Source organism: Sorex araneus, chromosome X, assembly GCF_027595985.1.
Source record: "Sorex araneus isolate mSorAra2 chromosome X, mSorAra2.pri, whole genome shotgun sequence".
NCBI classification, from domain to species: Eukaryota; Metazoa; Chordata; class Mammalia; order Eulipotyphla; family Soricidae; genus Sorex; species Sorex araneus.
In genome coordinates this window covers 265,130,895-265,143,646 of record NC_073313.1, presented here as the reverse complement: position 1 = coordinate 265,143,646, position 12,752 = coordinate 265,130,895, and the positions used below count along the sequence as shown (strand labels likewise).

At 61.2% G+C, this 12,752-nt stretch overlaps 1 protein-coding gene across 1 annotated transcript in view; it reads right to left on the bottom strand.

Annotated features, from left to right (window-relative positions):
• Positions 1-10,215, bottom strand: part of EFHD1 (EF-hand domain family member D1) — a 45,859-nt gene extending 35,644 nt beyond the window's left edge. Inside the window, exon 1 of the mRNA XM_055121935.1 lies at positions 9,874-10,215. Within this exon, the coding sequence (XP_054977910.1) occupies positions 9,874-10,145 (272 nt within the window). The 5' untranslated portion in view covers positions 10,146-10,215. The remainder of the gene's footprint in view (positions 1-9,873) is intronic.
• Positions 10,216-12,752: the final 2,537 nt, after the last annotated feature.

Below are 12,752 nucleotides of genomic sequence, written 5' to 3'. Positions count from 1 at the left end.
GTGTGGCCCCCAGACAAAGTGAACAAACTACAAGGAACTCCGCGTCCTCGCCGGCCCTGCCCACCTCCACCGACTCTGCCGTACTGGCCACGGCTTCGGGGTCAGCTTTCCCGTCACTTTCCCTCCGCCCCATGCTCAGGGGACCCTCAGGGGACCCTTGGTGAGGCCGGGGATGGAGCCCGGGTTGGGCCCAGCTCCCAGACGCTCGCAGCCTCCTCCCTGCACGAGCAACGCCCAGCAGGGGGCATGCTGCCCCCACCTCGAGGGAACCAAGCTCAGGTCTCTCCCTTGGGACCTGAGGGCGCCACTTTTGCCCCGGACCCGGCCCGACCCTCTTGGGAGCCAGTTCCCTCCTGCCAGCTTCCACGGGGCCGGGAGCCGGGACCAGGGGTGCGAGTGAGCGCTCTCGGACCGAGGTTCTCTCCCCTCCTGTGCCTCCCCTAAGCCTCGGTCAGACACACCTCTGGGGGCCGTGCTGGGGGGCCAGACTGTCACTCGGGGGTCCCCAGCTGTGAGTGCTAGTGCAGTTGGGGCTGCCCCCCTAACTGTCTTCCAAACACCACCAGCCCCACGCAGTCCCCGCCCCCAGCAAGGAAAACCCCGCCGGGCGGGGCAGAGGATCCAGAAGGTTCCAGCACCAGAGCCTTCTCTCGGCAGGACAAAAGGAGGCTGCAGGAGAGACCCTCCTGCCCGGGGGGCTTTCGGGGGAAGTTCAGGGGGAGCCCTTGGGGGCCCAGGGGCTGTATTGGCGGCAGCGCTGAGCTGGGGTCACGAAGACCTCAGTGCCCACAGGCAAATACAGTTACTACCTCCTCCAGGGCACGGTGTCCCCCACCCCCCCGCCCCTCGCCCCCCGCCCCTCTCTGCTCTCAAGGCCTTCAGTGATTTCTGGCAGCCAAGCCCCCTCCCCCTACCCCTGCCTGGCCCTCAGAGGCGTCCCTGCCACCCGAAGGCGGGCATCCTGCCAGGCCCGGCCGGAGCAGGAACGCGGAGCCTGGCCCGAGTCACTCTCACGCTGCCGGACTCCCGGCGAGTCTGGGGGCTGCTCGGGGGCTGCCCCCTCCGAGGCTGCACACCCGAGTCCAGCTGCTGGGGGCTGCCATGGAGGCCGGCCAGGGCCGAGACCCTTCTGGGCGAATCTGGCCCTGAGGGAATGGCCAGAGAGGGCTCAGCCTCGGTCCCTCCGTCCCCACGTCAGCTCACACCCGCCCGGCAAAGGCCAGGGCCGGCCGTGGGGCCACCTGTGTCTGTCTTTGTCTGGTGACGCCGGGAGTCGAACCTGGGCCAGGAGGGGCTGGGCACCCGCTGGGGACACTGGCCCTGCAGGGGGGCCTGGCCACATGCCACCAGCCCTCCCGGGACTCCCCCAGCCAGCAGCGAGCCGGACAGCCCCTGAGCACCTCCAGGTGTGGCCCCAAATCGAGCAGCACCTCGAGATCAGATCAGCAGTGCTCACAGATCCCCCAAACGCCAGGAGGAGGCAGGAAGGGTCAGTTTTTCCCGCTCTTTGGGTCACTCCTGGCTCCACACTCAGGAATTACCCCTGGCGATGCTCAGGGGACCCTATGGGATGCATTTTGGGGGTTCCAGGCATTTCTCAGTGGGAAAAGGCTGCAGCTCCCGCTTTTTCTTCCTCACCTTTCCCATCTTCCCTGGGGGGGAAGCACCCCAATGGGGACTCAGGGGTCCAATTTCAAGGCTCCCCTTTGCCAATCTATGCTCCGGTCCCTCGCGTCCCCCACCCCCTCTGTACCTCAGCCCTTCTAAAAGTCAACGCCAGGCCAGGCGTGGCTCAGGGTGGGGTGCTCGCTGCCCTGGGCTGAGTTCTGGACCCATTGCCAAAAACGGTCCATTCAGGGAGCCGGGCCAAAGTACAGCAGGAAGGGCGCTTGCCTCGCACAGGGCCGAGCCAGGGTCAATTCCCAGAACCCAGCATGGCCCCCAGAGCCCACCAGGAGTGATCCCCGAGCACAAAGCCAGGAATAACCAGGCACTGCAGGTGTGGCCCCCAAACCAAGCCCCCAAACAAAAACTGCCAACTCACTAAAGGTCAGACAGGCCCGACGGCCCTTCCCTCCCCTCGCCAGGCCCCACCCCTCCAGGCTCAGCCTCTTGCCCCCTCCAAAGCCCAGGAGCAGGGCCAGGGCCAGGAGCCCGCAGGCGCACTTGGCCTTGCCGGGGTCCAGGCGACGTGGGGGTGGGCAGGGCGCCCAGACATCACTCTGGGTCCCCAACAGTCTTCCCGGTGCCAGCCCTCTTCCCATCTGCAGGGGAGGGGAGGGCCCCCAAGTGGCCGCCTCCTGCTCAGCGGGCTTTGGAAGCGGCCCCTGGACTTGGGGGAGCTGCAAGTTTCCCCGCTGACCCCGACCACGCGGGCAGCTCCTGTTACGTCCAGGCCACTGGCCGCAGAGTCAGTTTCTCAGGCGTCCTCGCTCTTGCCTGAAAATCAGGTCAGTGTTCTCCCCGCCTGGCTATCCAGTGACACTGGAGGGGAGCCGGAGAGGGAGCGCCCTCAGGCAGGACTGGGCGCGGGCTCCCACACTCCCAGGAACTTCGCTTTCTCCTCCCAGCTACAGCTGAGCCGCCTTTGTGAGGCCCCCAGGGAGCGCTGACCCCCCCTAGCCCCGCCTCGGCCAGGCACCGCTCGCTCACAGGCAGGAAACGGGCCAGTTCATTCGGGAGCTTCAACACGTGAGAAATCCCAGAGCAAAAAGCTTTTAAATAGGAAAAGCCCGTTTGAAAGATCAAAGCAGGACTTGGCCGGCCTTGCTCCCTCTGCCAGGCCCCCGGGAAAGAATGGGGGTGCTTTGTGCCCGCCAGTGGGGCTCCCGGGAGCTCTGGGCACCGTCGGTGTCTGGATCTAGAGAGTGATTCAGAGCCAAGTCCTCGCCCGGCCCTCCGGACAAGCCCGGCCTCAGCAGGGCGGGGCTGTTTGTCTGGCGTCGCAGAACTGGACCCCCTTTCTGCAGGGGGTGGGGCCTTTATGCCTTATGCTTCTGTCCAGCCTCAGGTTTTCTGAATCTGAGGGCTCCCGGGGAAGGGTCCCCACCCTTCCGTCCCTGGGGGGGGGTAAGGAGGGGAGACAGCAAGTCTCGGGCACCACTGCACCCACACTCTACAGCATCGAATGGGCCCCCCAGTTCAGCCTCCCCGCCCAGCCAGAAGCTCTGCCTGTGAGCTGATCCGGGGCCCTCTGCAGATGGACCGCGTCCAGCGAAGATGAAGGCGGCTGGATCAGTTAGGGTGGGCCTGAGGAGAGCCATGCGAACACACACTCACCGCGTCCAGCGAAGATGAAGGCGGCTGGATCAGTTAGGGTGGGCCTGAGGAGAGCCATGCGAACACACACTCACACACACACACACACACACACACACACACACACACACACACGCACGCATGCACACATGCACACACGTGCATGCACATAAACACACGCACACATATGCGCACATACCACACACTTGCACACAAGCACATATACACACATGCACACATGGACGCACACACATGCACTCACACCCACATTCGCATGCATACATATAAACATGTGCATACATGAATGTACACACATGCACACACTCACATGCACACATACACACACATACACAAGGGCATTTGTGGGCACTCACATACAGGCACGCAGGACATGGCCATAAAGGCAGGCAGCGGGGCTGGAGCGATAGCACAGCGGGGAGGGCGTTTGCCTTGCACGCGGCCGACCCGGGTTCTAATCCCAGCATCCCATATGGTCCCCTGAGCACCACCAGGGATAATTCCTGAGTGAAGAGCCAGGAGTAACCCCTGTGCATTGCCGGGTGTGACCCAAAAACAAAACAAAAAAAAAGGCAGGCAGAGACCACACTGCCATGTCTATGGGCTGGCAGCGAGCACTGAGCACTGAGCACTAAGCACTGGCTGGAGGAGGCCGGGTGGGGATGGCCCTAAAGCCCAGGACAAGGCCTGCGTGCCCACCTCAGCGGGAGGCAGAACACATCTCTGCCTTTTGCTTGCTTCTGGCTTGGGGGTCACGCCCAGCAGCGTGGGGGGAAGCAGGCAGGGCGGGACAGAGCCTGGGGTTCCTGCTCTCAAAGCACAGCCTGTGCCAGACTCTGAGCCGCCCCCAGCCCCTGCGCTGTCCCGAAGGCACCAAGCCTGTGGCCACTCGGGCACAGGACCTGTGACGCTCCCCCGAGCCGCACAGGGCACGTCAAGGGGCCCCGGCACTCAGCAGGGGCGAGATGAGGCCCCCAGGACAGGTGGGGACAGCTCTCAAACAAGGGAAACACCAAGTCCACTCAGGCGCCCAAGGACAGCCAAGCGACAGCCTGGAAACTGCTGAGAGGCCACTGGGGGGCTTCACGGACATGGACGGAGGGAGCCCCACGAAGCAGCACGTGACAGAAGGGGAAACTGAGGCATGCCGGCCGTGGTCATGGTGCCGACACTCCGGCTGGTCTGGAAAGCCAAAACAGAGTCCACACGCCTGCGCCGCAGGGACTCACAGGCAGGGTGGTGCGTGCCCACGGGGCCCCAGGTTCCACCCCAGGCACTGACACCAGAACCACAGAGGGCTCCTCGGGCCATGCAGGGTGTGAGCTCTGAGCACAGAGCCAGGAGCACTGCCAGGGAACCCCCCAACCCCCTCAGAGGAATTGTAATCAATCCCTTTGTGCTCGTTAAAAATATTCTATGGTAACTGCACTCACCCGTGGAATATAAAATAACACAGCATGAGACTAACATCCAAGGACAGTGGTGACGTCAGGGGTCCTCCTGGCTCTGCACTCAGGAATCACTCTGCAGTGTTCGGAGGACCCTCAGGGAGGCCGGGGATGGAACCTGGGTGGGCTGCCTGCAAGACAAGCACCTTACCCACTGTACAATCTCTCTGACCCCCCAAGATAGTTTTTTAAATAGATGGATTAATGATAACCAAACAAAACCTCCTTCATGCCTCGGACATCCCAAGGGTCCCAGGAACCCTATGCCAGAAATAGCGATGAAGACTAAATATACACTTGCAACTCAAATCACCTTACAAAGACAAAGGTATGGGGCTGGAGCAATAGCACAGCAGGGAGGGAGTTTGCCTTGCACGTGGCCGACCCAGGTTCGATTCCCAGCATCCCATATGGTCCCCTGAGCTCCACCAAGAGTGATTCCTGAGTGCATGAGCCAGGAATAACCCCTGTGCATCGCCGGGTGTGACCCAAAAAACAAAACAAAACAAAAAAAGTTTACAAAGACAAAGTTATGTAGGATTTACAGCAAATGTGTGTATTTCATTTCTTTCTTTTTGTTTGGCTTTTTGGGTCACACCAGGAGATACTCAGGGGTTACTCCTGACTTTGCATTCAGGAATCACTCCCAGCAATGCTCAAGGGACCATATGGGATGCCAGGGATCGAACCCAGGTTGTCTGAGTGCAAGGCAAATGCCCTCCCCACTGTACTATTGCTTCAGGCCCTCGTTTCAATATTTTACTTGTTTCACTTGATTTTGGTCAGGGGCCACACCTGGTGGTGCTCAGGGCTTACTCCAGGTTCTGAGTTCAGGGCTCACTGTGAATGTTTCCTGGAACAAACAGGGCTCTGAAAAAAACATGGGTTACACTGCTCCAATTTAGCCTCATCTCTTTCATGACCTCACAGTGGATTTGGTTAAGTTTTAACTTGTTTGATCTCTGGGAGTTCTTTGTTTCATAGAGAAATTAAAATTTCCTATAGGAATTAAAGTTTTCTTTCTCCCTTTCTTTCTTTCTTTCTTTCTTTCTTTCTTTCTTTCTTTCTTTCTTTCTTTCTTTCTCCCTTTCTCCCTTTCTCCCTTTCTCCCTTTCTCTCTTTCTCTCTTTCTCTCTTTCTCTCTTTCTCTCTTTCTCTCTTTCTCTCTTTCTCTCTTTCTTTCTTTCTTTCTTTCTTTCTTTCTTTCTTTCTATTTCAGAGGTGGGGGAACACATCCAGCAGTACACAGGACTTACTCCTGGCTCTTTACTCAGGGGATATTCCCGTAAAGACTCAGGGGACCCTATGGGGTATCAGGGTACCCGGATTCCACTGAGCTGATGGGGCCCAGAGAAAGTTCCAGAGCCAGCTGGCCTCCCAGGGGAGCTGGGGTGGGGTGGCAGGTAGCTCAGGGGATGGCAGGGGCTAGTTTCACCCAGGGACCGCAAGGACACGGGTTACCTTGGACACAAGGACACCCAGGCCCCGTCAAACAAAAAGGGGCCTGTCCCTTCACTAAAGGCACCGCCGAGTGCTGGACAGTGGTGGTCAGGAAAGAAGCCAGAGACCGGGAGCCCCGGGCCCCGGGGAGCAGCCGGGGTCCCAGCGGCCTCCCAGGAAAGCTGACCGGGCACCATGCGAGGGAGGCTCAGAGGAAGATGAGCCTGTGTGGGCACCGGAGGGCAGAGGCCCAGGGCGTGGGGGGTCTAAAGGAGGCCGGGCAGGGAGGAGGGCTCTGGGCAAGGGCCTGAGTCCAAGAAGGGGGTAGATGGCCCCTGGCTGATGTCACCTGACAAGGCGGCCTTGTCCCTCTTTCATCACCCAGCTCAGGAGACTGTTTGCTTGTTTGACAGTGAGAAGACAGAGGTGGGGGCTGGGAGACTGCAGAGGGGTCAGGCCAACCCCACTGCAGTCCGGCACTGCAGAGGGTCCCCCGAGCACCCAGGAGTGAGCCCTGGACACAACGTCAGGAACTGAGCACCACCGAGTGTGGCTCCCAAACCCAAACAAACCAGAACAGGTCAGGGAGGGTGCTTGTCTTGCACACGGTCAACCCGGGTTCAATCCCCAGTGTCCCGTTTGATTCCCTGAGCACCACCAGGAGCACCACCAGGAGTAATTCCTGAGTACAGAGCCAGGAGTCAGCCCTGAGCATCCCTGGGTGTGTCCATCCCCAAAAAAAGTAAAAGAAAAGTCACCTATGGATAAACCATCTGCCTGGATCACTACTAAAGACCCCTGAATAAGGGGCTATACATCGCTCCCCTTCCTGCACCCCTGAAGGATGACTGTCTTCGTGCTTGATTAAGAGATTAAGGGGGGGGGGACTCAGCATCCTACAGAGCTCCCAGCCCAAACAGCCACAGTCTCTGCTTGCGGCACTTGGCGAAGTGAGTTTTATACCCATTTTACTGGCAAGAAAACTAAGGCTCAGAGGGATTCTCGGGCCTCCAAGGACTGGGACAAAGTTTGCTGGTCACACCGGGTGCCTCAGTTTCGCTCCCTGCTGGCAGGAGCTGCCAGTCCTTCCTCTGGACACACGGGGCTGATCCAGGAGAACAAGAGGACGCCCAGAGCCACCACGTCAAAGACGAAGCTGCAAGTCACTGCCTGTCACCAGCGCGTGTCCCGCCCGGCCACACAGGAGTGGCTCGTGGCTCACCTGGCCAGTCGGAGCTGCCAAGCCCCACTGGCCACTGCAGCGGGCTGGGAGCCAGTAAGAGATGACAGGAAAACTCAGGGAGGGCGGGAGAGATAGCACCGCGGGGAGGGCACTTGCCCTTCTCCCGGCTGACCGGGGTGCGATCCTCGGCATCCCATTTTGTCCCCCAGGCACCATCAGGCCTGAGCCCTGCCCAAAATAAGTTCCAAGAAAGAACGATGAGGCTAAAGGGGATGGGGAATAAGGCCTTTCTTTTTTTTTGGGGGGGGGTTTGGGTCACACCCAGCGAGGCTCAGGGTTTACTCCTGGCTCTGCATTCAGGAATCACTCCTGGCGGTGCTCAGGGGACCATATGGGATGCTGGGATTAGAACCCGGGTCGGCCGCGTGCAAGGCAAACGCCCTACCCGCTGTGCTATCTCTCCAGCCCTGGGGAATAAGGCCTTTCTGTGACGACACCTTTCCTCTGGAGCTGCTGGGGCCACAGTGTCACTGTCGACACAAGCCCCCCTGGAGACACCTGGAGAAGCTGGCTAAAGACTGTGAGAAAGAAGCATGTGCTCTGAGCGCCTTGATCCAGCCATACCTGATCCCAACTGAGTTTTTAGTTTCATGGGCCCACGAATCCCCTTCTGTTCATGACACTGATGGTGGAAAGTGGCAGAGAGGCCAGTGCCGAGTACTGGGACATACCCAGGAGCCTTGGGTCAGAAGCACCAGCACACATGCACACGTGTGCATTCACTCCCACACACACAGAGCCTGGACCATGCTTCCAGAGGCTGAGTTTTTCAGAAAAGAAACACCAACGTCCAGAACACTGAGTCGGAGTGCAATCTAAAAGGAAGGCCCAGGGACGCCCTTCTGGATCCTGCTGGAAGGCAGGAAGCCCCATGAGGAGTAAACCCCCCCAAAACAACTGCCAGGTCTCTGACAAACCACCCTACGGGCGGGCGCCAGCTCTGCCCTAGTTGCGTTCCTTCCTTTTGCTGGGGAGGCGAGGGGGTGGGGAAGGTTTGGGTCACTTTGGGTGGGGCTAAGGGGCTACTCCAGGCTGGTGCTGGGGTGAGGGGTACGGGGGGGGGGGTGCAGGGGGAAGGGTCTCTCCCAGAGGTGTTCAAAGGGCCAGACAGCGAGGGGTATCGAACCCACGGCCCCAAGAGGCAAAGCAAGAGCTTGGGCACCTGGAGTGCGTCTCCCCGGCCACGCACTACCTGCCTAAACTCCGCCTCCTGACGAGGCAAACTGTACCCGCCTGGTGAAGTTTGGGAACTTGGGCCCTGGGCCCTGGGAAGCCAGGGTCGCGAAATGGGGTGTCAGGCTGCAGGCTGGCACCTCAGCGGCCACCGCGGGGGCCGGGGCTGGACCACAGCCCAGACCAAGAGGGGGCCAGAGCTGGCCACACAGCGCCTTTAAATAGAATCTCCTCTCACGGGGACAAGCACATTCCAAGCGCTTTTTAAACCGCCCCAAGCGTGACCTGGCCAGCGGCCTCCGCTCCCCCGGGCACGTTTCCGGTGTTGGCCCAATTCTGGATATAATATTAATAGCGCGGCTATGAACTTAGTGTTCGCAGGGTCCCGTATGGCCTTAAAAGGCAGGGCTGGGGGGCCGGAGAGATAGTCCAGTGGGTAGGGCACTTGCCTGGCCCGGCGCCCCGCATGCTCTGACCCCTCCCTAGTTCCAGCAAGGGCGATCCCTGAACGCAGAGCCTGGAGTCAGCCCGCAGCACCGCTGGGTGTAGCCAAAAAAGCAAAAAATGAAGGGCAGAATTAGTTTTGTGCTCTCCCCAGGAGGCAGGCGCCAGGCTGCAAGGCCGCCCGCAGGGGCCCCAGAGCAGACTCGGGGCGCGCGGTTGTGGGGACGCGCCAGCAGATTCCCAAAGCGTTGGGGCGTGACAGCCTGGTCAGCCGCGAGCTCCCGCAGGACCAGCTGCCAGCTGCCAGGTCCGGTTCGGACAGGGCCAGGCGCCTCCTGAGCGGGAGGCGAGATGCGACGGAACCCACCAGGCGAAGCCCCCCGGGCCCCTCCCAACCGCCCCCTATCCAGGCCCCCGGGCGCGCGCGCTCCTGAAACTCTTTGGCCGCCAGTTCTACAAACTCCCCGCATCGCTGCCTCCGCGGGGGGTCCAGACCCCGCAACGCCGCCAAGGACAACTGCAGTCTTGGGTTTGAGGAGAGGTCCCCGGGGCTGGTGAAGTCCCCCCCAGGGAGAAAAGTAGCGCCTGCAGGTGAGGCGCGCGCCTTTCCTAGAAATTGCGCTCGGAGCAATCTCGGAACCAGCCCCGGGGAGGCGGGGCCGCCGTCGGTGCCCGGGAGTCCCGGGTTCGGGCTGCGCGGCCGTGCGGGGTCCATGTCTGACCTCGCTCCGGGGCAGCTTGCGACGCCCGCCCGGGTGTCCCCACCCGCCCCTCGCCGCGCGCCGGGCACGTGGCGACGCCGCCCCCCCGCGTCCCGTCCCACCGCAGCGGGGTCCCCGGGGCGCTCACAGCTTGAACATCCCCTCCAGGTCCTTGATGAGGCGGCGGCTGAACTCGGGGAACTCGGAGTAGGGGTGGAAGACGCGGCAGCGCTGGGCCCGCGCCGCGCCCGCGTTGATGTCCAGCCTGCGGCTCAGCTGCGCTCTCAGCTCGTCGTCAGCGCCGGCGGGGGGCTCCGGGGCGCGGGGCGCGGGGTCGGGGCCCCCGGCCGCGCCGCCCTCGGCCGCCTGCTCCCACCGCAGTCGCCGCTGCAGCTGGCGCGCCAGTTCCTCGCTGGCCATGGCCGGGCCGGCCGAGATGCGGGGACCGGCTCGGACGGGGCGGGCGACGCGCGGCGGCGGGACTCGCGGGCGGCCGGGGCAGGCGGCGGGGCGGGGCGGGGCCGCGGCGCGGAGGCGGCGCCGCCGCGGGGCCCGCCCGGAGCAGGTGTCGGCGCCTCGGGGGACCTCCCCCCGCACCCCTTCCCGCCTCTCGGCCCCCCGCGGCACGGTCGCTCCGCTCGGGCTCGGGGGAGGGGACGGGCCTTGCGACCGACCGTTCAGGCGGTTCCTTCCTCGCTGGCCCGAGGAGCCCCTGCGGGAGGCGCTCGAGGCTCGGGGTGGGTGCGGGGGTGCGCGGGGGCCCGGGGCGCCCTGGGGACGGCCACGCGCCCCCGCGGCTGGGAGCCGCAGGCCCGGGCCTCGAGCCCCGAGAGTGCGCGGGGCGGGGAGGAGCAGAATATTCCTACGCGTTCCCAGGGACCCAGAGATGGGGAGGCGGCGGGGGGTGGGGGGCGACGGCGCTGGCCTTGCTCGCGGCCGACCAGGGGCGCTCCCGGGCGCCCCACTGGGTCCCCCGCCGGGAGCGATCCCTGAGCACCGCGGGGTGTGGCCAGACCGCAAACAAACGTCCCCAACACCACCGAGGTTTGAGGGGGCCGGGGTGGGAGAGCCCCGCCGAGCGCCTGCGGGGCGTGCCGGGTCCCCGGGGGCCGGGTGCAGAGCGACCCCCGCCCGCGGGAGGAGCCCCTGGGCATCGCGGGGTGTGGCCGGGCCGCAAACAAACAGGAGTTTCCGAAAGCACACGGAAAGCAGAGACGCCACGGGAGAGAGAGTGCGAGGGGGGCCCAAGCCGGGCTCCCCAAAACGCGGAGCCGCGCGCAGCTGTTCCCCAGATGCGGGACGCGCGGGGAGACGGTGCAGGGCGAGATGGGGCGCACGCGGGGAGGCTGCGCCGAGACGGTTACATCAGCCGCCACAGCCGCCTCGTAAACACAGCTTCGCCCCAGCGGGGACCAGCTCCGCAGGACGCCCGGGGTGCCCCTGGGGGGCACGCGAGGTGCTGGGAAGGGCGTGGGATCTGCTGGGGGCGGGGCGGTCCGGGGGAGGGGGTTACTTATTATTTTAACAAAAAAATAGTATTAAAGAATAAAATAATAGTATTGAAGAATAAAATTTAATTTAATTTAATTAAAAGTATTTTTAACTTATTTTAAAGTGTATTTTAAAACGTTAACATCTTGGGACTGGAGTGATAGCACAGCGGGTAGGGCGTTTGCCTTGCACGCGGCCGACCCGGGTTCGATTCCCAGCATCCCATATGGTCCCCTGAGCACCGCCAGGGGTAATTCCTGAGTGCAGAGCCAGGAGTGACCCTTGTGCATCGCCAGGTGTGACCCAAAAAAGCAAAAAAAAAAAAAAAAAAAAAGTTAACATCTGCCAATTTCCTTGAGTCCCTTATGCCAGGAGCCCCTCCTGCCCTCTCCAGCTCCCTGGGTGCCCCCATTGCTTTGGGGGGGGGGATTGGGGTCACTCTGGGCTCTGAACTCAGGAATTACTCCTGTTGGTACTAGGGGGGTCACCCGGGACACGGGAATGGAGCCTGGGCTGGCAGCGGGCGAGGCAAGAGCCCTGCCCACTCGGCTGGCTCGGGCATGGCTGTACAACTCTGAATATACTAAAGACACTGAATGGTACCTCAAAGAATGAGGTGCCCAGGGCTTACTTTTTTTTTTTTTTTTTTTTTTTTTTGCTTTTTGGGTCATACCCAGCGATGCTCAGGGGTTACTCCTGGCTTTGCACTCAGGAATTACTCCTGGCGGTGCTTGGGGACCATATGGGATGCCAGGGATCGAACCCGGGTCGGCCTCGTGCAAGGCAAACGCCCTACCCTCTGTGCTATCGCTCCAGCCCCCAAGGGCTTACTCTTAACTCTGCTCAAAGATTCCTTCTGTGATGTTTTGGAGACCATTTGCTGTCCCAGGGATTGAACCCAGGCCAGCTGAATGCAAGGTAAGTGCCTTGCTCGCTATCTCTCCAGCCCCCCAAAATGAATTTTACAGTATGTGTATTATAACTCAATAAATCTACTTTGTTGCCTTTGTGTGTTTTGGGTTACAGTGTTGGGGATCAAACCCAGGGCCTCACACATCGCGGGAAAGCTCTCCCACGGAGCCCCATCCCTGGCAAGCAATGGCTTTTTAAAGTGATAATCATATCATATGGGGCTGGAATATGAGTATCAATCCTGGGCGCTGAGGGGTGTGGCCCCCAAACCAACAAAACAAAAACAAAAAGTGAAAATCATAAACCACTGGGCTGGAGCCATAGCACAGTGGGTAGGGCGTTTGCCTTGCACGCGGCCGACCTGGGTTCGATTCCCAGCATCCCATACGGTTCCCTGAGCACCGCCAGGGGTCATTCCTGAGTGCATGATCCAGGAATGACCCCTGTGCATTGCCAGGTGTGACCCAAAAAAGCAAAAAAAAAAAATCATAAACCATTACATTGTGTGTGTGTTGGAAGAAGCCGAGGTTTCACACGTAAAAAGGTACATGTTCACACAGGAAGCTTCAGAGCACAGAGAAACACCATTCTGCACATATCTTAAGTGTCTGTCTGCTTAGAATT